Source organism: Tupaia chinensis, unplaced genomic scaffold, assembly GCF_000334495.1.
Source record: "Tupaia chinensis unplaced genomic scaffold, TupChi_1.0 Scaffold000002_1, whole genome shotgun sequence".
Lineage (NCBI taxonomy): Eukaryota > Metazoa > Chordata > Mammalia > Scandentia > Tupaiidae > Tupaia > Tupaia belangeri.
Window position 1 is genome coordinate 1,324,163 of NW_006159428.1, and position 26,924 is coordinate 1,351,086.

The 26,924-nt window shown below is 38.9% G+C and overlaps 1 protein-coding gene across 1 annotated transcript in view; it reads left to right on the plus strand.

The window, feature by feature from the left end:
• SLCO4C1 (solute carrier organic anion transporter family member 4C1) overlaps positions 1-26,924 on the plus strand; it is a 63,178-nt gene that overhangs the window by 30,593 nt on the left and 5,661 nt on the right. Inside the window, exons 3-11 of the mRNA XM_006139789.2 lie at positions 6,746-6,928; positions 9,017-9,113; positions 11,924-12,045; positions 14,197-14,315; positions 16,351-16,495; positions 17,187-17,382; positions 20,283-20,436; positions 22,267-22,457; positions 25,531-25,595. Coding sequence (XP_006139851.1) covers positions 6,746-6,928; positions 9,017-9,113; positions 11,924-12,045; positions 14,197-14,315; positions 16,351-16,495; positions 17,187-17,382; positions 20,283-20,436; positions 22,267-22,457; positions 25,531-25,595 — 1,272 coding nt within the window. The remainder of the gene's footprint in view (positions 1-6,745; positions 6,929-9,016; positions 9,114-11,923; positions 12,046-14,196; positions 14,316-16,350; positions 16,496-17,186; positions 17,383-20,282; positions 20,437-22,266; positions 22,458-25,530; positions 25,596-26,924) is intronic.

Consider the following 26,924-nt stretch of genomic DNA (forward strand, 5'->3'; position numbering starts at 1 on the left):
CAGCCACTCCCTGGGAAGGAAGAAAGAGAGGCCACTTTGTTTTAAGTTAGCACCTCAAATACCTGCTGGAGGTACTTAGGGAGACTGGGCTCCCAGAACTCTGAGCTTCCCTCTGGATGCAAAGTCACCTCCTAGAAGTCTATCAGAAAAGTGTGGTGGGGCGCCTGGAATCCAGCCTGCCCTACCCGGCAGCAAGATAGGCCCAGGGAAAACTGCCTTTCGCCTTCAGGCCCTTGGGACGAAAAGCCTGGGAGCAGCCCGTAGGCCTCGGAATGGGATTAAGGGTTGGACTACGTTTGGTATTTAACCTCTAAATATTTTGACATGCTATGCAGTTGTCCTTTTGTCCTTTTGCCCCAGGACCTGCAGATATTAGTGCCCAGGAAAGGACACTGATCTGCCCATAAGCATTATGTGAGGCTCTAATCTGTAGTTTTATTGGCGATGCGCCTCCAAAATCATAAACAACGCAGGAGCTCCCTCTCGTGGCGCACTGTCAAATCCACGCCTTCATTCACAAGGGATGTGCTTGGTCAGAAATGGTTGATTTCCCACTAGAAGTCAACATCCTAGGTTTATGTGGTTTCTCATAATGATGCCACAGAATGTGCAGAATAGGTAAACTGAGCTACTTTATAATTGTGTAACAACACGGAGTAATACATTGTTTTATACTAAAACCCGCGATGGTGTAGTGGTTACGTCACTACACTCCCATGTAGTCGGCCGTGGTTGGAGCCTCGGTCCTGGCCCTGGTGACTTAAACTTATGCTTGACCCGTGTGTATACATGTCCCAAATCCCAAGAGAATGGAGAAGGGATGGTGGAGTGGCCATCCGCCTGGGGGGTGATTTCTCCTTTCTGTCTCTCCAGCCAGCGCACACGCCCTATAGCAACAATCTCTCTCAAAACAAAAGAAAAATAAAAACAACATACTCTCTAAATAGTTGTTTTTTATCTGGGAAGGTTCATTCTATGAAATTTAAAATAGGCTTAAATATTTGTCTTTATCTTTACATTTGATTGACAGTGTGTCTGGCCACAGCACTCACCTTTGACTAATTACTTCTCTGGAATTTCAGCACGGCCTCTGTGGGATTAAGGTTGCTTGAGAAGAGTCTAATGAAAGCTTACTGCTCTGTATTTTCTCCTGCGTAAATGACTTTCTTTTTGCCTGGCCGTTCAAAAATCTTTATTTGACTTTTAAATCCAGTGACTTTATGAGGAAACATCTTGGTGTGGAAAAGTTCTTCATTAAATTTGCCTAGAATGTTCTGTGCCACTTTACAGTCTCCGCGTATTTCAGGATAGGTTCCTCAATTCTAACTTGGAATAGACGTACATTTGTCTATTCTGGTCAATTATGCACACATGTCATTCCCTTGGTCTATATCCCATGTCTGTAATTTTCTCTCTAGTTTTAAAAATCTTGGTGTTTCAGTTTTACCTTACTTTTTTTTTTTTTTTATTTTTTGTGTTTCCCGAGTCTGTTCTCGCTGTCCTTATAATTCGCAACGTCTCTATTCTCCTTTGCCCATTACAGTGTGATCTTCGTATCTGATAGATTATATTTTTTGAATTTACTAATGAGTGTGTGTACTTCTCAGGGAGAGAAAGTGAGAAAGCACATCCCGGGGGATGACCACACTCCAATCCCTTCTTCACTTTCCTCTTGAGATTTTGGGCACGCATGGATGCACATGCCCAGCATGGTGGGTTTTTTTTCTTTCCTTTTTTTCTTTTTTTGGGAGATATTTGCTATAAAGTGCTTGTGCTTGTCAGAAATAGAGACCGAGAGACAGGAAGTGAGAAATCATCCCCAAGAGGGGATGTCCACACTGTAATCGCTTCTCCTCCATTATCCTCTCAAAATTTTGGGCAAGCCCACACACATGCCTGGCATGAGTTTCTTGCCTCTGGGTCTGGCATTCGAACCAGGGTCATACATGTGGGAGTCCATTGCCTTAACCATTATGCCACCTGCTGGCCCTCAGCATGTTTATTAAGCTGCTGTGTCCGGAACTCGAACTGTGTTGCTGGCAATGTGAAATCCGGCCACTCTAACCACCACACCACCTGACGGGCCGTAATTTTGTTTTTAATTTTACGTCTTTCATGAATCCTTTCAACCCCCCCCTTTCTTTTTATTTTATACTTTGCTTATTTCACCACATTTTTGTGAGCTTATATTTTTATTATTTTTTTAAGAATTATTTCATTTAACTTTATTCATCACTATTATTTTAATATTTCCAGAGAGAGACACACACACACATACACACAGAGAAAGCGAGAGAGAGAAGGTGAGAAAGCAAGTCTCCAGGTCTGGGACTTGAATCCTGGTTGGCCATGCAAGAGTGCAGTGTGCCTAGCCACCACATCACCTGCCTGTCCCTTCATGAACTCATTAAATCCCTGTTCTGAGTGCTTGATTATTTTTTTGTTTGTTTGTTTGTTTTGTTTGTTTGTTTGTTTTGGGGGGTGGTGGTCATTTTTCTTTTCTCTCTCTTTTTTTTTTTGGAAAGTTTTTTGCTATAGGGTGCATACACTAGACAAAAAGACAGAGAGAGACAGACAGAAAGTAAGAGATCACCCCCTGGGGGTATGTCCGTTTTGCATTCCCGTCTTCATTCTCTTCTCGGGATCTTGGGCACACACGCACATACACCTGGCATGAGTTTAAGCCACCGGGTGTGGGACTTGAACCATGGTCAACTACATGGGAGTCCAGCGACGTAGCCATTATGCCATCTTCTGGTCCCCTGATCGCTTGGTTTTTAGAAACAATTATTTTTATTATCTTTTTTTTTTTTTTTTAATAGCAGTGTGGTCATTTAAAAATCTACATTGAGGTGACATTTTTCCTGGAGATTATTCTGCAGTGCCATTAACTTTCCTTTTTGGGTTATTACTTTTGAAAGAGGTAAATTATCCCTTGGCCAGTTGCTTGCGTTAGATTTCAGTGGTAGATCTGTAAACTGTTACAGAGCTTTGTGTAGGACTGTGAACCGGTTAAAATCGGTCTGCGATAGGCCTTCAAAACTTAAGGTTAAGGGACCAGCAGTTAGTGTAATGGCTGTGTCACTGGACTCCCACTTAGTCGACAGCGGTTCACGTCCCGGACCTGGTGGTTTAAAACTCACGCCAGGCGCGTGTGCGTGCGTGCCCAAGATTCCGAGAGGAGAATGGCGGAGAAGGGATTGCAGCATGACCATCCCCCCTGGGGGATGATTTCTCGCTTTCTGTCTCTCTGTTTCTCTCTGTCTGGCTGGCGAGTACACGCGTCCTATGGCAAAAACCTCTCAAAAACCAAAACAAACAAACAAAAAACTTAAGGTTAATAACAAGAGACTTATGCTGGAGAGGCGCTGTGAAGATCAGTAACATAAAGGACAAGCCGATAGCGTGGTGATTAACATGCTGCGCTCCCACATGCTGGCCAGTTTGAGTCCTAAACTCGGCAGTTGAACATTACAATGGGCATACATGCGTGGGTGTCCAAAACTCGGCAAGGAGAAGGGAGAAGGGAGAAGGGAGTGTGGCGTGGCCAGCCCCCATGTGGAATGATTTCTCATTTTCCCAATCCCAGTGTCTCTCTCACATGTTTACTCACCGTGTGTCGAAATAAATGGATATGTAAATAAATCATATCAAATCAGTAACATAAGACCGCACACGTAGTAACTTCAAACCTAGAAAAGTTAGGGATAACTGTGCTTTTTAATTAGTCTAATTCTGGGTCTCTGTTCTCTTTCACTAGAAGATTATGTATGAATTAAAAATAAAGTAATAAAAATGCTAGGATAAAATCATGGTTAAGGGACCAGCAGTTAGCATAATGGCTATGTCACTGGACTCCCACATAGTCGACCGCAGTTCGCGTCCCGGACCCGGTGGCTTAAAACTCACGCGGGGCGTGTGTGCATGCATGCCCAAGATCCTGAGAGGAGAATGGAGGAGAAGGGATTGCGACGTGGCCATACCCCCTGGGGGGGTGATTTCTTGCTTTCTGTCTCTCTGTCCCTCTTTGTCTGTCTGGCGAGCGCACACACACCCTATAGCAAAAAAACCTCTTCCAAAAAAAAAAAAATCATGGTTAATATATATGTAATCACTATGCTGCAGGGAAATGTTTTATGTCCTATATCAAACTCAAGAACCTGTGGTGTCAGTTTGAAAGGTTATTTCATAGAAAATGCAAGTGCTCCACAAACATGGGAAAATGTTTGATTTCACTGGTGACATTAAAAAATTAAACCAAACATGTAATGTTTTTAACCAATGAAATTGGTAGCAATTAATGTTTCGTATATGAGGTAATTGCTTTGTTGTTGGAGGGACTGCATACCTGTAAAATTTTTTTGAAAAGAGAGTCAAGATATACGTATCTATACAGTTTGACCTAGCAGTTCTATTCTTTGTAGCTTGTCTTACAGAAAGGCTTGCACAATTGTGCCTGGGGAAACTTAAATATACATCACATCACTACCTTGTAATAAGGATAACAGGGCTGGCTCTGTGGCCTGGTAATTAAGGGGGATTTCACGTGACTGACCAAGGGATTGGAATCCTGGCCCCTGGGGCTTGAAAAACATGCCAGGTGTGAGCGTGAGTGTGTGTGTGTGTGTGTGTGTGTGCGCGCGCGCGCACTCAAAATCCCCATTAAAGTGGAGAAATGGAAAAGGCTTGTGGTGTGGCCATGCTCCAAGTGTGGGGTGTTTTCTCCCTGCCCCACCCATGGCAATTAAAGACAGGTAATCTCAGGAATGCTGCTTTGGGAGTGTTGCTTATCTCATTTATCAGGAAATAAGACTCCTGGTCTGATATCAGGGGGAATGGAATTAGCTCAGGCCAGTGTTAAAATGCAGATTTGCGAGTAATAAACCACATTCAAAGGGAAAAGGTTGAGAATATTATTAGTCTTATTTTAGAATTTACTTATATATGTCATGCGAGATGGACCGAGAGAGAAAGGCAAGCCCGGTCAATAGGATCTCAGGCTGCGATGTGCCCAGCTTTTCGTTCAGCCAAGCACGCTGCACCTGCCATGTGCCTGGTCAACCCAGGAACCAAATCCTCACCTTCTATATGGTTTCTGGAGTCCGTGCTTAGCTACTACCTGGCCACTGGCTAAGCCTGTGAGAGTTATTTTTTAAAAAAACATTTCAGCTCATTGATAACGCATGAGTTAGGAAATACAAGTTTATGGGCTGACCTGTGGCATGGTGGTTTGGTTAAAGAGACTGGTTTCCACGTGACTGACTTCAAAGTTTGAATCTTGGAAATGGCAAATTGAGAAGCACGTCATATGTGCTTGTGTACCCAAAATTCTAAAAAGGAAGAAGAAATGGAGAGAGGATTACAGTAAGGCCATTCTTCATGGGGGGGATGCTTTCTCACTTTCTTTCTTCCCCTGTCTTTCTGGTGAAAGTACTGGTCCTCAGGCAAAATTAAAAAAAAAAAAAGAATTTACTATTTTATCTAGTTTTTCCTTAGAAAGGGATTTTAGAGGGGCCAGCAGATGGCATAATGGCTGTGTCGCTGGACTCCCACTTAGTGACCACGGTTCAAGTCCCGGACCCAATGGATTAAACTCATGCTGGGTGCGTGTCGTGCGTGCCCAAGATCCCGAGAGGAGAATGGAGGAGAAGGGATTGCGGCGTGCATAAACCTGGTGGTTTAAAACTCAAGCCAGGTTCATGTATGTGCATGCCCAAAATCCCAATAGGAGAATGGAGGAGAAGAGACTGTGGTGTGGCCATTCGCTTGGGTGGTGATTTCTCTCTTTCTGTGTCTCTGGAGAACACACACACCCTATAGCAAAAATCTCTCCCCAAAAAAAAAAAAAAAATGATTTTAAAGACAATTTAGTCAATTCTTAAAGATAACCATTTTTCCTTTGATAGGGTATCTCAAAGAAAGACATTTAAGGAAATAGTTTGAGCTCTAAATGACTAAATAACTAAATGTAACTTCGGTATCGCTGCTTGCTTTGTAGTGAGTATTGACGATGACAGTTTTGCTCAAAATATCCTATTTTGAAAAGTATGTAAGGTATCAATGAATAAGTTTAATGTGGTGTCTATTCTTTACTTATGACTTGGGAAAAAAAGGTTTTTGTTTCCCTCTTAATTTGAAAACTATCCTTTTCTGGCACTACTTGATTTGTTTGTGTTTAGATTACTTTGCCTGAAAATTTGTTAATTTTTTTGGGGGAAGGGAGAAATAGTAAACACCTTTATTACATGAGCAAAAAGGTTTATTTATTTATAATTATTTTATTTAACTTTAATTAATTAATTAATTAATTAATTAAAATTTGACCAGAGTGGGACAGAGTGAGTGAGAGAGAGGGAAAGTGAAAAAGCAAGCTGCCAGGTCCGGGACTTGAACCGTGGTTAGTCACGTGGGAGTCCAGCACTCTTAATCACCATGCCACCTGCTAGTCCCGAAAGTTTGTTAATTTTTATTTTTAATGTACTGTTTCTTAGTTTTGTTCTGTGTCTTCCATACTCTCTATATTTTAACATAGTATTTAATACATTTTCTCCAGTGACGTATGCATGTTAATATAATCAAATTTTGAAATGACGGGGAGAAATAAAGAAGATCATGTCAGCGAGTATAATTTGTAAGGTAGAAATGTATAGTTAAATAGATATATATCATAACTAAACAAGCAGCATTATTAGCTACATTTCTGCAAATCCACAATTGTAATACTTGCTTTTTTCCTCCCCTACAGACACTTGCTCAGCATCAAGGAATAGCACCAGCTGTACGTCTTCGACATCTTTACTCTCTAACTACTTGTATGTCTTCATCTTGGGACAGCTATTGCTGGGAGTCGGAGGGACGCCCCTCTACACCCTGGGCACGGCCTTTATTGATGAGTCGGTACCCATACACAAATCCTCTCTCTATATAGGTGAGCTCATCGGGAATGCAATCGCCTCATTGTGGTTTCGTCTTACTGTTTGTTTACTCTCTAAGAGAATCATAACACAGGCTTACAAAACACCCGACCCCCCACCTTCCTGGACGGGAAGAGCTATCCAGTGGCATTCTGTCTAGATTGCTTGAACCCCGGGATGACATCCACAAGGCACGGAGTTTAAGCTCTGCCATTCTATGTGCCTTGTTACCGCCTGCATAGACTTGACTAGAGTCCACAAAAGAAGCCAGAGACAGTGCCCGTAAATACTACGGAGTATTTTACTTCCAATCAGCCCTTTTTATTCATGTCTTTTAGTTCCCCTTTGTGATCTAATTCCCGCTAGCATGAATTTAATCCCTTCTCTGGCATCCTCTAAAGGTGCAGCTAACTAGCCTGGGCATGACGTGCCATCTATTTTTTGCATGGCCTTGTGAATTCTCACCAGTCTCTTCTAACCGTGGAGACCTGCAACCACAACCACTGTGAGTCTGTGTGTTGAGAGCGAAGACCACTGCATCTTCTTGGGCACATCCCTCGTATGGAAACTTGTGCAGTAATTTCATACTCTCTCAAATATATGAGAGATCCCTACAAAATGACCAGTCTGACCCAATTGAAAATATAGAACAAAACTCCATCACCTAAGATAATTTTGATCACTGATTTCTTGCATTTACTAATTTTGGCATGTATTGTTTATATGTGTGTGTTTAATTGCTTATAAATTATACTTTAGGTTTTCTACTTTTTTTAACACTTTAAAATATAGCTGGAATATAAACTTAGGTAGTAGACAGATAAGTCAGTGTTCTTTTAGTTTTCAGAACATCTGGCCTGAACTTTACTTTGGAAACGTGGTCTAGTACATAGGTCATTTTTGTCATTCCTATAAGCTTAGTTTGGAGTATAATACAAAGTTTTATATTCTTTCACATGATAATAAGTACCTCAGCAGTTAATTTAAAAAGTCTAGAAGGTGGCAGTATATTAATATACTGGTACATGTCTAAGTTTTGTTTCGCAGCAATTGAAATTTATATGTGGCAGATTTTAAAATGTCTGACAGCTGAATAAGCTTGATTTAATTCTGCTGCTTATGAAAATGAGGAAAGGCACTAAGGGCAGGAGAGCTGATCTAATGGTTTACTTTTTGGGGGTGGGTAGAAAAGCTTTATTCACTTTCGGAAGGAAAGGGAGTTACATCAGGCTGAAGGGTAGGAGCACTCAGGCTTTTAAAGGAAAGGAATTTAGGGTAGGGGGATTAAGGTGGTCCTAAGGCAGGATCTAATGGCTTACTTTTTTTTTTTTTTTTATGGAGAGGTTTTTCCTATAGAATGCGTGCACTTGTCAGAAAGAGAGAGACAGAGAGATAGAAAGCAAGAAATCACCCCCCAGGGGAACATGACCACTCTGCAATCCATTCTCCTCCATTCTCCTCTCAGGATCTTGGGCACGCATGGACACGCACCCGGCTTAAGTTTAAGCCACCGGGTCTGGGACTCAAACTGCACTCAACTACATGGGAGTCCAGCGACATAGCCATTATGCCAACTGCTGGTCCCCTAATGGCTTACTTTTAAGAAACAAAGTAATTCTAGGTCTTGTTTTCAGCGGTATCAGCTGCTATAGTGCAAAATAAAAATCGTTTCTGAGAGAGTGCAGAGTGGAAAAGGCTTCTCATTTCCCCATACTGTAAATAATTGCCGTTACCCGCAAAGAGTAATAGTAAATTACCCCTGCCAGCAGCTAACGTAATATAACTAACCCTGGGTTATAATTATTGGGTTTATCTTAATCATTACTGTGGTCAAACAGCTTTTACATGGATCGAGTCATGTACACACACACACACACACACACACACACACACATATATATATATACACACTTGGGTTTCTTGACTAGATTATTGACTAACGTTACTGTTAAGTGATACTTTTAGTAACATTATGTGTAATTTTGATGTAAGTCCAATCATTTAGATTTTCCTACAGTACAATATTTCTTCCCTCGAACTCTTGTCAGATATGAAAAGCAAAGTTGCACATGTGACTATTTTCCATGTCTTGGTTCTTGTAGGAATTGGCTATTCCATGTCGATCTTGGGCCCTGCTGTTGGCTATGTGCTGGGAGGACGGCTGCTGACCATGTACATTGATGTCGCTATGGGACACAGGCAAGGCCTTCTGTGTGCTTCAGTGCTAACGTTGTAGACTGAACATTTTCAGGGTACTTCCTTCATCCAGCAGGAAGGAAACCTCAGGATATAAAATAAAAAAGAAGCCAAACATTTAAGGGACATAAAAATGGAAAATTATTTGTTAATGATAATATGTATAATAATATCTTTAACTAGACTAATATACAGTGTATTCATGCTGGAAAAATTTATTTTGCAAGTTGTAATGATATACAGTGATTGAATGTATAAACAATTTAAAATAAATAAATACAAATAAAATGAAAACTTGAACTTCATTCAAGTTTCTCTTTGAATAAAACTTTTACTCATGTATTTATTTGTTTTTTTTTTGGAGAGGCTTTTGCTATATGGCGCGTGCACTTGTCAGAAAGAGAGAGACAGAGAGATAGAAAGCAAGAAATCACCCCCCAGGGGAAGATGGCCACTCTGCAATCCATTCTCCTCCATTCTCCTCTCAGGATCTTGGGCACGCATGGACACGCACCCGGCTTAAGTTTAAGCCACCGGGTCTGGGACTCAAACTGCACTCAACTACATGGGAGTCCAGCGACATAGCCATTATGCCAACTGCTGGTCCCCTAATGGCTTACTTTTAAGAAACAAAGTAATTCTAGGTCTTGTTTTCAGCGGTATCAGCTGCTATAGTGCAAAATAAAAATCGTTTCTGAGAGAGTGCAGAGTGGAAAAGGCTTCTCATTTCCCCATACTGTAAATAATTGCCGTTACCCGCAAAGAGTAATAGTAAATTACCCCTGCCAGCAGCTAACGTAATATAACTAACCCTGGGTTATAATTATTGGGTTTATCTTAATCATTACTGTGGTCAAACAGCTTTTACATGGATCGAGTCATGTACACACACACACACACACACACACACACACACATATATATATATACACACTTGGGTTTCTTGACTAGATTATTGACTAACGTTACTGTTAAGTGATACTTTTAGTAACATTATGTGTAATTTTGATGTAAGTCCAATCATTTAGATTTTCCTACAGTACAATATTTCTTCCCTCGAACTCTTGTCAGATATGAAAAGCAAAGTTGCACATGTGACTATTTTCCATGTCTTGGTTCTTGTAGGAATTGGCTATTCCATGTCGATCTTGGGCCCTGCTGTTGGCTATGTGCTGGGAGGACGGCTGCTGACCATGTACATTGATGTCGCTATGGGACACAGGCAAGGCCTTCTGTGTGCTTCAGTGCTAACGTTGTAGACTGAACATTTTCAGGGTACTTCCTTCATCCAGCAGGAAGGAAACCTCAGGATATAAAACCGAATACGCATACTTTCTAGCAAATATATTTTGGCTGCAATGCTTTCTGAACCATATTTACACCTTCCCTTAGTGTAATAATGTATTTATTAAAAACGGCATTTAATAGAGTCACCTGTTGAAATTTTAATGAATGTATACCTAGGACTCCATGCCAATGCGTGTATCAAGAATTGACTGAAAATTAGTTATCCTTTCAGTAGAGCTAGATGAAAGTAGATAGCCTGAGATGTCTCTGGAGTCCGTGATTCTCAGAATAAATCAAGTAATGGCATCAATAATGCCATAGAGCTCACAGTCATGCCACCTTAACAAATGTGACAATGAAGGGTAATAGCAGATGATATTTATTTATTCTGTACTCTATTCCAGACATGTTTTGTGTGTTAACTTTTTTCACATGCCATCTTATCTAATCCTCTCAGTAATCCTAAAAGGTAAATGGTAGACACAGGATGGAAGTGGCCAAGACATGAATTGAAGTGTACCTTTTTGACACTAAAATTTCCCTCTTACACACTCACTTGTCTCATTTTCCTTAATAAAAATGTTAGTGGGGCCAGCAGGTGGCATAGTGGACAAGGCACTGGACTCCCACATGGTCAATTGCAGTTCCAATCCTGGGGCCAGTGGCTTGAAACACACCAGGCACATATGTGTGTATACCCAAAATCCTGAGAGGAGAATGGAGAAAGGGGTTTGGGCTTAGCCATCTCCCTAGGGGGTGATTTCTTGCTTTTTGTGTCTCTCTGTCTCTTCAGTGAGCGCATGGGCCCTATCGCACAAATCTCTCATAAATAAAGACGTTAGTGATCTTTGAGGCCTGATGCCTCATTTTCTCATTTTACTGATAGGATTCATAACTGCATACTTCTCTGCATGACTGAGAGCGATGAAGAAAATGTGGTTCACTGAGCTGTTAGTCAGAGGTTAATCTTCTGGAAAGCATAAAAAGGTGTGAGGAAAAAAACTCTTAAATTACACAGAGTTTTAAGAAAGGGCATTTTAATGTCAGAGGAAAACTATCTGAGTTGTAGGAGTGGTACGTTTTAGGAAATGGCCTTTTGTTATTAAAAAACAAGAACCATTATAAAAACACTGTTAACAGATCACTTGAATAATTTCACATTAAAAGATGCTGTTATTGAAGCCTGGCATATGGCCTTCACATATATTAAGTTATTTTCTGTGAGACAGGTTGAATTTAAAACAATAGAAGAGAAAATACCTTAACCAAAGTTCAAACATGTTCAGAAACTTTATGTAAGTTTTGACATATTGATCATGTATATATTAACTATTAAATATTTCAACCTTTTATATCATATTTGCCTTTTCAAAATACTTTGTAAACCGTTATTCCTAACTCATTTTTGCCTGCTTCACAAGTTCAGGTATTATAATAACATTCTACTGCAGCACTTGAATGAGATTACCGTGACTTCCTTTCATTTAATAAGATGTTGACCCTCTTCTCGTCTTTCTGTTGTGTAGCACTGACATCACTGAGGACGACCCCCGATGGCTGGGGGCTTGGTGGATTGGATTTCTTATAGTTTGGCTCTTCGCTTGGTCTTTGATCATACCTTTTTCTTGCTTTCCGAAACGTTTACCAGGTAAATATGTTTGTTCATTTGTTTTTTTGTTTTGTTCTGTTTATTTGATCTTTAAGTTTCTTTTAAAACCTTATTTTCTTTATGAAAAAGAGAGAGAGAGTGTGTTAGGCCCTCTACAGGGTCTTTATTCTGTGATGTACCCCCAGCCTTAGCCAGCCAGGGTCATGGTAAACATGCCAGTGTCCCTAACCTGGGACCCTCCCACTTGGCTTTGGCACCACAGAGTGTTGTGCTATCATGATTCGTGTGGCTAGCCAACATTGTTTTTTTCTTAAGTAGAGAGTTAAATTTTTATTTTTATTTGATTTGATTTTGTTAGGTTTCCAACATGGAGTGTGTGCTCTGACCAGAGAGAGAGAGAGAGACAGAAAGTGAGAAATCACCCTTGGGGGATGGACACACCCCAATCTCTTCTCCATTCTCCTCTTGACTTGGGATTCTGGGCTCTCATGCACGTACACCCAGGATGATTTTTCAAGTTGGCGGGTCTGGGGCTTGACCTGCAGATGGCCATGTGGGAGTCCAACACCTTAACCACCGCACCACCTACTGGATGCCATGATTTTATTTGAACTCTAGGCCACATGTTTTTTTTTTTTTTTTCCTATATGATTAGTAAGAACTGTAGATTTGGCCCATTTGTTTTTCTAGAAAGAAATGAATTTTCTGCCTATGTAAACTTTTGAATCTCTCTCTTTATCTTAGGAAATACTGCATAGCAATCTTAATGTCTTGGGTTTTATTTCCAATAAATAATCAATAACACTGCATGCATACTCACCTTTGTACTATTTTTTTCTTTTATAATGTAAGAGGGTGTATGTATACCTGAGACAGAGACAGAGAGACAGAGAGACAGAGAGAGAAAGGACAGGGATAGAAAGCAACCCCATTGGAGCCTCATAATACTGCAATCTTTTTCTTTCTTTTTGTTCATTCAGCTTTTTATCCTGTTAGGATCCTGAGTAGGCGCTCATCGGACCCCGGCGCATAAGCTGCCAGGGCTGACATGTGACCCGGGTTGGCCATATGGGATCCGGCTTCCACTACACAGAGCATAATCATTGCACTGTGGGGCTGGCTCCAGTTAGTCATTAATTTAGAAGACCAATCTGCCTTAAGAAGTTTATGTTAGTTATTTATAATGGGAAATATATGTACTCATTTTTTTCAGTCATTAAGGTCATGCATACACTCATTTTTTTCAAACTGTATTTCAATGCTGGACAGTCTGTGTAAAACAAGATGTTAATAGACAAGAATATCCTTTCAGGGCCAGTACATGGCATGGTGATAAGGTGGCCAGGTCCCAGGGGGCCAGTGGCACGGTTTGAGTCCTAGACCCAATGGCTTGAGAAACATAGTGGGCATGTGTGTGTGTCCAAAATCCTGAACGGAGGGAGAAATGGAGAAGGAATTGTAGGATGACCATTCCCCCGTGGGGAGTGATTTCCCACTTTCCCTCTCCCTCCTGCTCTCTCTGGTGAGCACACACACCCTATGGCAAAAACTAAAAACAAAGCAAAAGAATGTCCATTCCTCTCTGAGGTCTTACTTCTGTACTTGTACTTAAATAGTAGGTTGATAGCATTTAGTTATTCCCATTGATATTTGCAAGAAGATATATGATTAACTTCTGGAAATGAGTAAAACAAATGTTGGCAGACTAGAAGTTAGTGAATTCCTTGATTTTTCTACCCTGGGTTATTCTATTTATAGTTCCGTATGTTGACTAGTTTCTCAATTTATTTATAGTACCATTACTAAAACATCAAAAAAAACCCAGGGTATTATTTCATCTGCCAAGCACGTTAGGATGGAAGAGAACAAAGGGAAATGATAAAAACAACCATTTGAAAGGAAGAAAGAGATTTTAAGTTAAGAGAATAAATATGTACTTGGAACAACGTTGTCTCAGTTCAGTACTTAACCTGGCTGTGACTGCCGTAGCTAGTGCTAATGACTACAAGCTGATGATAGACGTAGTTATTTGTACTGTACAACTTTATGGGCAAAGAGAGGAACTGGCTTCTCGTGCTACGAGATTTATATACTTGTGAAATAATAAAAATAAAATAAATTTAAAAAGTGAACATTTCTGAAAATGACGTGTAAAGTGATAGAACAAGTGCCTTTTGTTTTTTTTTTCAGGTACAGCAAAAATTCAAGCTGCTAAAACGTCCCAGGCTCATCAGAACAAGAGTAGTTTCTTATACCATGCTGATGAGAATTTTGGGAAAAGTATCAAAGATTTTCCAACTGCTCTAAAGGTAACACAAATGTGCTCTCTCTCACGCTTACACACCCATGTGCTGCCTCTCACATGCATGTGCTCCACATTTGTATGTTCATGTATGTAGATAGGTGTATATTTTACACCTGTGCCTTAATGACCACACATACATGCATGCATAGACACACATACACAAACACAGTCTTTCCATAATACATTTTTGGTTGCTCATTTACTACGATTTTAGCTCTTGCAAACAACTCTTCAGATTAGTTTCGTTGTCTTGGAGTACATGAAAACTAGTGTGGAGCAGAAAGCACGAGTTACTCTCGGCACTGCTCCATGGTCCTCATTGGCACTAAAGCCCGCTATTCCGTGTCATTCCCCTTACATGATGGATGGACCAATTACCACTGAATTGTAAATAGATCTTTGAGAATGCCACTCTGATAGTCTTCCTTTTGGCAGAGGTGGTGGTAAGTGGTAATTTGTTTGAATTTGAGATTAAAAAAAAAGTGTTGGGGCCAGCAGATGAAGTAGCAGTTATGACACTGGACTCCCACATGTCTACCTGAGGTTCGAGTCCTGGACCTGGTGGCTTGAAAATCATGCCATGCATGTGGGTGCATACCCTAGATCCTGAGAGGAGAATGGAGTGCCCATCCCTGCTTAGGGGTGATTTCTCAATTTCCCTTTCACTGTCTCTGTCTTTCTCTCTCTGGAAGTGCATATGCCCTAAGGCAAAAACCTCTGAAAAAATTGTTTTGGTATGTTCTGTTATATGCAGCAGACAAGCATTCTTTCTATGATCATAAAAGTTTTGTTCAGAGGAGTTTAAAATCTTTTCAAGATGTGAGATTATCTACTGTTTATTATTGATGGCCATTTTCTTAATTGAGACCCATAAATATTTTTAACTTCAGCCTACTTCTCCTTTCCCACTTCTCACAGCTATGCACTCTTGTGTTTGTTGAGATTGTTCTCAATTTTTAATTACGACTGCTATTGTTGTAATACACAGGGGCAGTGTGGGTGGGGGATGGTTTGTGGAGAGACAGAGAGAAAGGACCCCTTGTGGGGGATGGCCACGCTGCAGTCCTTTCTCCATTCTCCTCTCAGAATTTTGGCCATGCACGCCTAGTCATTCTCCTCTCAGAATTTTGGCCATGCACGCACACACGCCTAGTGTGTTTTAAGCAGTTGGTTGGGACTTGAACCGTGGTTGACTACATGGGAGTCCAGCAATGTAACCATTACATCATCTGCTAGTCTTACCTGTCTAAGATTCTTAATTAGTGAGTCCTTTAATTGTGTAACAATACTGCAAGTGTTGCACTTAGAAACCATTCTTGTCTGTGCTCACAGTCTCGGGTTCTTCATTTGCTAGTTATATGAATTCAAAACACAATTGGAAAAAATCAAATGGGACTAGATATAGTATGAAGATTTACCATAAGACTAGGAAAGGAACATTTCCTTTCTTTTTTTTTTTTTTTTTTTTTTTTTGGGGGTTTTTTTTTTTTTTTTTTTTTTTGGAGAGGTTTTTGCTATGGGGTGCTTGCAGAGACAGAAGGTGAGAAATCACTCCCCAGGGGAGATGGCAGTGCTGCAATCCTTTCTCTTCCATTCTCTCTTGGGATCTTGGGCATGCACACACATGGTGTCTGGCGTAAGTTTAAGCCACCGGGTTCGGGACTCGAACCACCGTCGACTACATGGGAGTTCAGCGACATACCCATTACGCTAACTTTTGGTCCGAGAAAGGAATATTTTTAAGGGGATTTTACCTTCTTGCTCTGGCCCCTTGAAGGTGATAAAGCCATTATCACCATATGGGTGAATCCACCCCCTGTCAATTCTGTGACTCTTCACATTCATTTTTTTCATTACTGTCTATGTAAGCCTATGAATTATCCATAGCTATATTTTTATGTTGGAGGACATGCTGGAATTTCACAGATAATAGTATGGTATTTGGTAGAAATTTTGTCATTTCACCATACTGCTATTGTAATGCCAAACCGTACAGCATAATCAGAGTTACTCACTGGGTGAATTGTATTTCTCTCTAGAGTTTGATGAAGAATACTGTCCTTATGTGTTTAGTTCTATCAACTTCTTCAGAAGCCTTAATTACTACTGGATTTGCTGCCTTTTTACCTAAGTTTATAGAAAATCAATTTGGATTGACATCCAGCTTTGCAGCTACACTTGGAGGTAAAACATTTTCTTCGTTCCAAGTTAACCTTAATTTTACTTGGTCATATTAAGTTTTGATTAGGATAATATATAACTTTGGCTATCTCAATCCTTAAAATGTAAACTTTACATGTTGACTTAGGTAAAAGTTTCTGATTTTCGAACTTTAAACAATCTGTTGTATATAGGTGAGAGGAACAATGTTGAAAGGCTAAAGAAAGGATGTGTACATCTTTTTTTTTTGGAGAGGTTTTCACTATAGGGCGCGTGCGCTTGCCAGACAGACAGAGAGAGACATAGAGACAGAAAGCGAGAAATCACCCCCCAGGGAGGATGGTCACACCGCAGTCCCTTCTCCTCCATTCTCATCTCGGGATCTTGGGCACGCACACACATGTGCCCGGCATGAGTTTTAAGCCACTGGGTCCAGGACATGAACCGTGGTCGACTACGTGGGAGTCCAGCGACATAGCCATTACGCTAACTGCTGGTTCCCAAGAAAGTATGTGTAGATCTTAATGTCAATAGATTGACTTTATTATTCCCTTACTTAGGGACCTATCAAGTCATTCATGCATACATTTCTATATCAGGTAAACGCTTTTCTGTATGGAAGACCTAGTTGTTTCTCTGCTTTCTAGTTATTGGTATGGATCTGGATCACTGAGTCTACTTGAGTCTTTTCTCACTGTTTTTTCTTTCTCACTAGGGGCGGTTTTAATCCCTGGAGCTGCTCTGGGTCAGATTTTGGGTGGTTTCTTTGTTTCAAAATTCAAAATGACATGTAAAAAGACCATGAAGTTTGCCTTGCTCACGTCCGGAGCTGCCCTTGCGCTGAGTTTTGTGTTTATCTACGCCAACTGTGAAAACGAGTCATTTGCTGGTGTGTCTGAGCCATACAATGGGTAAGTGTATTTCAGTGCTGTTTGATCCTCATATCAGCGTAGTATGCTATGCACTCTGTGGATATTTCCAAGAATACGCTTTCTGAAAGAAAATGGAGAGGAACTGGCTTTTTAAAAGAATACAAAGCATTCAAAAACAAAAACAAAAACAAAACGAAACGAAAAGCATCTATCTATGGGAGAACATGTGTTTTTGTTTTTAAGTTTAAATGATTGATGTCTTTCTTCTTAAAAGTCGAGGGTAGTTAGAGTAATTTTTAAAGTATATATATGTTAAGCTTATTCATTTGTTTCTTCCACGAGAGAAAGGGAGAGAGAAACGGAAGACTCTCAACAGTCTTTACGTGACCCATCCACTCCAGTCCCAGCTGGCCTGGACCATGGGCACACCTGCATGTGTCTGCATGCTCAGTCCAGTGTGGCATGCAAACCCAGACGTGTTCTAAAGTGTTGCCCCTGCATCATCCCCTGGCCCTTCAGAGAGTATTTAAGTAGACACTATCATGTACCTAGGCCCTACGCTTGGCTTAAGGTTACAAAGATTAACACGAGAGAACCTTTGTCTTCATAAGGAATTCTCATCCTAAGGAGAATTTCATTTACATGTTCCTGCCACTTTAACTTTTTAAACGTGGAAATGACTCCTATAAGAAAATTCCCTTCTTGGGTGGGTTGAAAGGAGAAGAGAAATTAAAATGAAACTAGTCCATGTGACCCTTATCACGCTTAGATCTACTTAGAGGTTCATGATTATTGTAGAGAAATATTTTCTTGTTCTGACCTGTAAATGTGTTTCTGTGTATAACTGGCTTGATCGTTTATCCTTCTTCCTTTGCCTTGTTTGTTTTACTTTGAAATTCTAAGCTACGAGGGGCGGATGGAGCCGGAGGGTGTTATGTAGCCGCATAGCGTAGCGCACAGTGCTGCTTTGCTTCATGACGCGTTGAGCCGTCGAGGGTGGAGGTGGTCCAGGTCAAGGACTCCATCATTTCGTGTAATATGGCAGGAGGAGGACATAACTCAGTTGTACTTTCTTTGGCAAAGCTTGCCAGTAACAGCATAATTCGTAGTGGCTGTCCATGTGTCTGTCATTCTTGCGCATTGCTTTGACGCTCAGCATTGTGAAGCACTGTTTTCTTAGGCTCCATTACGTTTATTCAACAGTGGTTGAAAGCTTCCTCTATTTATAGCCAAAACCCTGCTCTAAAGGAGAGACTGGAAAACAAAACAGATGACTTAGGTAATAAGAGACCCACAAAAGGCTACGGAATTCAAAAGAATGAGAACTTTTCAATTTTATTTGATTAGGTTCGGGAATGACTCACGGCATTATAGCAAAATAGGGTTTAAATGTCTATTAAGGGTACAAAGAGAGTGAATATGTGAAGCCAAATGTATAAATGCTGTAAAAACTGAAGGTTTAGGTTCAGGGGCTAGTTTAAATGAGTTTTGGTTGTGTCTGGAAACAGTAGAAACGTATCTTACAATGTTAAAAGGCAGATAGAAATTAGTTTTGCAGATTTCTTTCATCCCCATAAATTTTACCAACAAAATAGTTTTTCTGCATTTTCCTTTAGGAAAACCAGAAAGATCTGGATAGTTTAACACACATGTTATCACCTCGAGTAACAAGAAAAAGTATATGTGAATTCACTTGATTTATTTTATTTATTCATTTATTTTTGACCTGAAACAAGAGTTACTACCAGGCAACCTGTCCTTAGCGTAATCTGAAAAGAAGTAAGATGGATGGTGTTAGTTTGCAGGTACCAACTAACTCATCTTAACCCACCAGGATACAGGGTTGGCCATCGAGATATATCAAGAATATATGGAGATACTGTTTAATGAACATACACATTTCTTACTGTTGAAAAAGCAGAAAATGAGTATATGCATCCATATACCCACATCCATTTATATCTATGTATGTATATGTAGCTATAAGTAGAGTTTAGTGTCACAAAGTAGGTGTCAGATTGTCAGATCTTTTTTCCCCCCATGATCTCTTCTCCCCCTCCCCCCCACCCATGGTCTCAAATTTTAAGTTTTTTTTAAAAGAAATTTTAGCTACTGTACCCTGCAAATGAAAAGGTTCATAACATGACAAAACATAGTCAAAACAGCCTAATTGAAGAAGAAACATGTGTATAAGAAAGATGTAAGGGAAGAACAGATTCAGAAGCTCAATAAATACTGCTTTGGAAAGGGTGGGGAGAAGAGTTTGTGAGAATGTAGGGTTTCCAGCTGCGTGATGCAAAGGGTCTCTGAGACATCAGCACAGGTGGGTTAAAATGGGCTTTTGCAGGACTGATCTATAGCCTCGTGGTTAAGGGAGTCAAGTCCAAAAGGCCAAGGGTCCATGTGCATTTGTGCCTCAAATCCTAGCAGGGTGGAGACTTCAAAGAAAAGAAACTGGCATGGGCATATCCTATGTGGGGTGCTTTGTCCTTCTCTTTCTCTCTCTGGCAAGTGCATGTGCCCCTCCAGTAATTAAAAACAGGGGGGTGAGAGGGTCTTTGCATCTATGGATCAATAGATCTAGCCCCTTCCAAGAGTTAGCTGGCATCAAATGACAATTACTACTGTCTTTATTACTCTGCTTATTTTTCGTATCAGTGACAACATGATATTGTGTAACATTTTATTGCTGCTTCCCCTCAGGAAGTTAAGCTCCATGTGCAAAAGTAGAAATTTTGTTTTATGCTTTCAGTGATTCTGTTGGGTTGTCAGAAAGGTCATGACACATTTTTGCATAGAAAAATAGGTCCTGACTTTACCCAATATATACTGAGTGAGTGAGTGAATGATGGACCGGCAAGATACAGCAATGCTTCTGAGCTGTTCACTAAAAGTTACGGCATAGATAACTTACCTTTTTTATCCTTTCTTAATTACAGGACAGGCAACCTGGGGAACCTGACAGCCCCTTGCAATGCCAATTGTAACTGTTTGCAATCATATTATTATCCTGTCTGTGGAGAAGATGGAGTTCAATATTTTTCTCCCTGCTTTGCAGGTTGTTTAAACTCTGTTTCAAAAACTACACCAAAGGTAACTTCGACCTGCTGTTTTACCATTAGTGAGCCGTTGTCTTTCTTGATCCCTCTAGACGTTTTACAGAGCCCATTTTTTTTCTTTCCTGTCCTACCTCCTCCATTAAGCAGCCCCTGACCTCTCCATCTGAAAAAAATACTCTTCCTTTTATGCAATTGTTTTTAAAAAGAATGATTTAGTCTTATTTATCATCATTATTATTTTTTAATTCACTACGGGGCACATGCACAAGGGGGGGGAGGGAGACATCTCTGTAACATTTCTGTTACAGTAGTGAAATATCATTTACCTTTTTACATTTTTTTAAAAATTATTTATTTATTTATCCATTCATTTATTTTTTAAAATTTGACCAGAGTTAGACACACACAGAGAGAGAGGGAAAGTGAGAAAGCAAGCTACCAGGTTCAGGACTTGAACCGTGGTCGGCCATGTGGGAGTGTCCAGCACCTTAACCACCATGCCACCTGCTGGTCCCTACATTGTTTTATTTTTCTTCAATTTTAAGATCCTTGGTGGCAGAAACCTATTACAAAGAACAGTGCATGTAATAGAAACTTTGTGAATATTTGCTTATTCTACCTTTTGCATTATGGATAAATTTGAAAATATCTAGATTATTCGCAAATGTAAATTTACTTTTAATTTAAAAATGCTTATCAGCTTGTTCAGATGCTTCTATTCTTAGGACAGTTAAATAGTTGGAGAGAATCTAGTGGAATTTTTTTGTGCTACATTGCAATTTAAACATTTCAATTCAGCTAAACTTAAGAGCCTTGGCAATAAATATATTCAGATTACAAGGAGTACATAACACTATGCATTAGTAGATAATGTGATACTTTAAAAAGAACCTGGGAGAAATGTATACTATACAAGATCGCAATGAATAAAATATGTAAAAATTATGACAAATTTTTATTCCTTTTCTAAAAGAGCCATTTTATTTAACTTTATGTATTTATTTGTTTATTTTAATTTGACCAGAGAGGGACAGAGAGAGAAACAGAGAGAGAGAGAGAGAGAAAGCAAGCCACCAGGTCCAGGACTCCAACCGTGATCTGCCATGTGGGAGTCCAGTGGTCTTAACCACATTTGAAATAAGAGATAAGAAACTGCTGTCCTTTTCCTATGTAAAGACACATTGAACATTGCAAGAAAATATTTTTTCTACATGAAAACGTAGAAATAATTAACTGAAATAATTTATAAAAATATTTCATTCTTTTTAAAACCAACATTAATGTATATGTGGGCAGTTATTCATTTTTTATGTTTTATACACATGTATACTTCTACACATATCCTCAATCATGTGTAATAAATGTATTCAATGTTTACCTCTTTTCGACCAAAAACCAAAAACTATTGCTGATAATCACTATAGATGCTTCTTTGCCTCCTATAATGGAAAAGAAGAGAATTAGCAGGAAAGTATAATTTGATTAATTATCGTCTATTGAAACTAGTCTTGAACGTATGAGATCACTTAACTGATATTCTTGCACCAATAAGTTACAAGGTAGAAGGATGACCACAAAAGTCAAGTGTGGATGACTGTGACTCATAAATATTGTTTGCTTCTCCTGCTTACTTTTTAAGGGTTAATTACTGTTCCTCAACATATTTTTTTATATTAAGTTCTGGGAGAGTCCTGACACTTTTCTATGTTTTTCTGTGCAAAAATGCATCATGACTTTCCTGGCGATCCAACATATGGATCGAGACAGTGTGAGTGTACCATGTCTAAAGATAATCTAATTTACAATAATAAGAATATGTTTTAAAACTAAGCACCTTCAGTATTTTTATGTCTAATTTTTTTAGATATATTACAACTGTTCCTGTATTGAAAGGAAAGCAGAAATAACATCGATTCCAGAAAGTTTTGGATTTGAAGCTAAAGCTGGAAAGTGTAAAACTCAATGTGCAAAGTTACCTGTATTTCTTAGCATTTTCCTTCTCACAGTCATTTTCACATTTATGGCTGCTACTCCTATAACTGTGTCCATCCTAAGGTATGTATGATTTTCTTTTTTTTTTCCCACATTATTTATTATTTGTTTTTTGTATATACTTTCAATCATATTGTTTGGTTTACAATGAGACCATTTCGATATGTGCACATTTCTCCCCAGACCCATTGATCAAAATATCTTTAACAGATAACACCACACCTCCCCATCCCATCAATGCTCCACCTCCGTATCCCTTCTCCAAATGTCCTTTGTTAGGCCCCACTCCCCCACATACACCTCGTCGGACATTCACACCCATCTCTTGTGATTGTTTAACCGTTAGTCAATCAGTTTCAGTCATAGAATGCAGACATACAGTATATGTTAAGTGGGGACATACAATGTCTCTCTTTCATAGCCTGGCTTGCCTCACTCAGCAGTACATCTTCCATATTCTTCCACTTTCTGTCAAAAGCCAGGGTTCTGTTGGTTTTTATGGCTGAGTATTCCATAGAGTATATGTGCCACAGTTTTTCAATCAATTCCTCCATATGGGGGCATTTGGGTTGGTTCCAAGACTTAGCAATTATGAATAGTGCCGCAATAAACATCGATGTGCAAGCACTTTTCCAATGAAGAATTCTTCTGTCCTTTGGGTAGATACCGAGGAGTGGGATCCCTGGATCATATGGCAGATCTATCTGTAGATTTTTGAGGAATCTCCAAATTATTCACCAGAGTGATTGCACCAATCTACATTCCCACCAGCAGTGTAAAAGAGTTCCCCTTTCACCACACACCCCCAACTGGTGTTAGTTTCTCTGCTTCATTCATGAAGCTTCAGCTGTGTGTTGGCAATGGGTTTAACAGCATTTGAGCATTGTGGAAACTAAATGCACTCCAAATCAGGATGACATGCATTCTACCTTATAAACATTAGCTTCTGTAAGATTAAATCTTCCTCTAAACAGTGCTAACTGATTGAAAACAGGTTATTCCCTGGCTGTTTTGCCAGTTTTTTTGTTGTCAGTTTGCTCTTTCTCCTTCTTTATCATTTTACAGAAATTTTTTATACCTGCCCTCCCATAGGCTCATCAACTTTTCCGTATCATCTCCTAACAAATTATCTTTTAGTTTTTGTTGTTGTTGTTGTTGTTGTCTTAATATTCGATTGTGACTTTTGGACAGTTCCATTTTTTTGATGAATGGTAAGTGTCTGAAAACTTTAAATTGTTAACATTACACTTTATAGAAGTTGGAAGTATTTAGAGAAGAGAGAAAAGCTTTTTGTGACTTCATTTTTTGAAAAATTACATAAATCCCCTTTAACTACTTTCCTGTTTTAAAGACTATTTTATCTCTTTCATCTTTCACAACTCTTCTATGCCATCATCATATTTCATTTAACTCTGACATCATTCCTTATGAATTATTGTTGAATCAAATTGAGCTTTAGGAACTACTGAATACTGCACACGATATGTACTCTTATCCAATAGGTATAATTTTGATCTCAAAGTTAGTAAAAGCTAGGGTGGGTTGGCAGTGTGGTTTAAGGTGGTTGGAGCCTACATGGCTGACTAAATGGTTCAAGTCCCAGGCCTGATAACTTGCAAAACATATTGGGCATCTGGGCATACCTGAAATCCCGAAAAGAGGGAGAATTGAAGGAGAAAGGATTGCAGTGTGACCATCCTTCATGGGGATGCTTTCTCTCTTTCTCTGTCTCTTACCTGGGAGCATATGCCTCCTCTGGTTAAAATTTTAAGTTAAAAAGAATGAAAAATTTAAAAAAATAAAAGTTTAAGAATTAAAAGCTTGTTAAAAAATTAAGAGTGTTTTTTTTTTTTTTGCACATATACTAGTTTAACTTTAAATTTTTTTTCCCCAGGACCAGCAGTTAGCATAATGGCTGTGTCTCTTGTTGTCAGTTTGCTCTTTCTCCTTCTTTATCATTTTACAGAAATTTTTTATACCTGCCCTCCCATAGGCTCATCAACTTTTCCGTATCATCTCCTAACAAATTATCTTTTAGTTTTTGTTGTTGTTGTTGTTGTTGTCTTAATATTCGATTGTGACTTTTGGACAGTTCCATTTTTTTGATGAATGGTAAGTGTCTGAAAACTTTAAATTGTTAACATTACACTTTATAGAAGTTGGAAGTATTTAGAGAAGAGAGAAAAGCTTTTTGTGACTTCATTTTTTGAAAAATTACATAAATCCCCTTTAACTACTTTCCTGTTTTAAAGACTATTTTATCTCTTTCATCTTTCACAACTCTTCTATGCCATCATCATATTTCATTTAACTCTGACATCATTCCTTATGAATTATTGTTGAATCAAATTGAGCTTTAGGAACTACTGAATACTGCACACGATATGTACTCTTATCCAATAGGTATAATTTTGATCTCAAAGTTAGTAAAAGCTAGGGTGGGTTGGCAGTGTGGTTTAAGGTGGTTGGAGCCTACATGGCTGACTAAATGGTTCAAGTCCCAGGCCTGATAACTTGCAAAACATATTGGGCATCTGGGCATACCTGAAATCCCGAAAAGAGGGAGAATTGAAGGAGAAAGGATTGCAGTGTGACCATCCTTCATGGGGATGCTTTCTCTCTTTCTCTGTCTCTTACCTGGGAGCATATGCCTCCTCTGGTTAAAATTTTAAGTTAAAAAGAATGAAAAATTTAAAAAAATAAAAGTTTAAGAATTAAAAGCTAGTTAAAAAATTAAGAGTGTTTTTTTTTTTTTTGCACATATACTAGTTTAACTTTAAATTTTTTTTCCCCAGGACCAGCAGTTAGCATAATGGCTGTGTCTCTGGACTCCCATGTAGTCAACTGTGTTTTTTTAAATGAAAAGTTAGTCTTATGAATACCGTTTCTCCTTTACACTTGTTAAAATTCATAGAAGTTTGTAACTCTTTAGTATTATTTGAAATATTTTAGGTAGATAATGTTTTTCTTTTATAATTTCAGAAATACTATGGTTATAAGCTTTTACAAATACTGTGCTTATTTTGTGTGTACACTTTAGTATAGAAATGATAAACTGCTATAAATATGAACTTGCTCAGAGTCAACATACTATACAACCTTTATTGATCTCATGTATTTTATTTATTATTTCCAGGTGTGTCAATCAGAAGGAACGGTCTCTAGCATTGGGAATGCAATTTATGATGCTTCGAGTATTAGGTATGCTGTTGCTCTTAATCCATTGGTGATTGTTGACTATTTGGATTCATTCATGTTACTGATTTATCCATTTATGAATAAATGTGCCAAGAAAATAAAGTGTAGTGGAAGATTACATAATCACCACCAAAGAAAGCAATTCCCCAGTATTTGGGATGTATTAATTATGTATCACGTGAGAAAACCTGGCTACTCTTTAGCTCTCTAATTGATTGCCTGCCATTTCCATGTGTGTTGCAAATGTAATGTTACATTGACCTAATTTGTAAAGTATAATCACCAACATATAATTCCTTTTATTTGCATTTTTATCACCATTTTTGACCCTATTGTGTTATGTTTGTAATAAAAAGTCAAAATGGACCACTAGTAACTGCAGAATAGTTTGACTAAGAACTGCTGAAACAAAGAATCGATACCAGACAGTATTATAAGGTCCATGATTTAAGAAAGAGGCAAGAGAGGACATGATAAACATAACATTAAGATAATTTATTTAAGCAAAATCAAACGTTGGAACATTACAAATAACCCAGTTTTTCTGATGAGTGAAGGCCTTGACTGGTGCAAAATTTGGCCAGTCCTTACACAACTGGTGTTAGAAACTGGACTAGGAAAATGATTTGGTCCAGTGTTCTTTTGACTCTATCGTGCTGTAGGACATGGCAGACCAGCTCTAGCTAAAATATTTCTCAGACGCACAACCTCAAATCATGTGTTTGATTTGTAATAGTTGGAAGACTTTAAATTATGTGAAACTTTAGTGTCTCTTGGTCTCCTGGGGAGAGGGACTATGAGTATAGAACACCGCAATGTATTTGTAGGAATGTTAGTATGCATATATGTGTCTGTATATATACACATATATACTATCACACACACATGCATGCTACTGTGTGTACACGTGTATGTATACACATGTCCCCATTATTTTGTATACATATGCACACATACATGTGTATCTAAGTGTTTTTTTAATGCTATTATAAATGGGATTGTTTTATTGATTTTTTTTTTAATGGCTAGGTCACTGTTAGTGAAATGCAAGTGACTTTTGAACATTGATTTTGTATCCTGTAGCACACACATAACTTACACAGAACGTACATTAGTTCAACACAGATATATTTTTGCATGAAGAATACTCGTATTTTTCTAAAGTGTAATAGCTAATTTCAAAAACGCATTCATTTCTTATAGTAGAAAAACAGTGAATTAAAATATTTATTTTCACTAAATGATAGCTCAATATTTACTTGAGAATTCTATTAAAATACCTCTTTGTGGGAAGAACTGGCTGGATTTTACATGGCTGACTGCAGTTTGAAT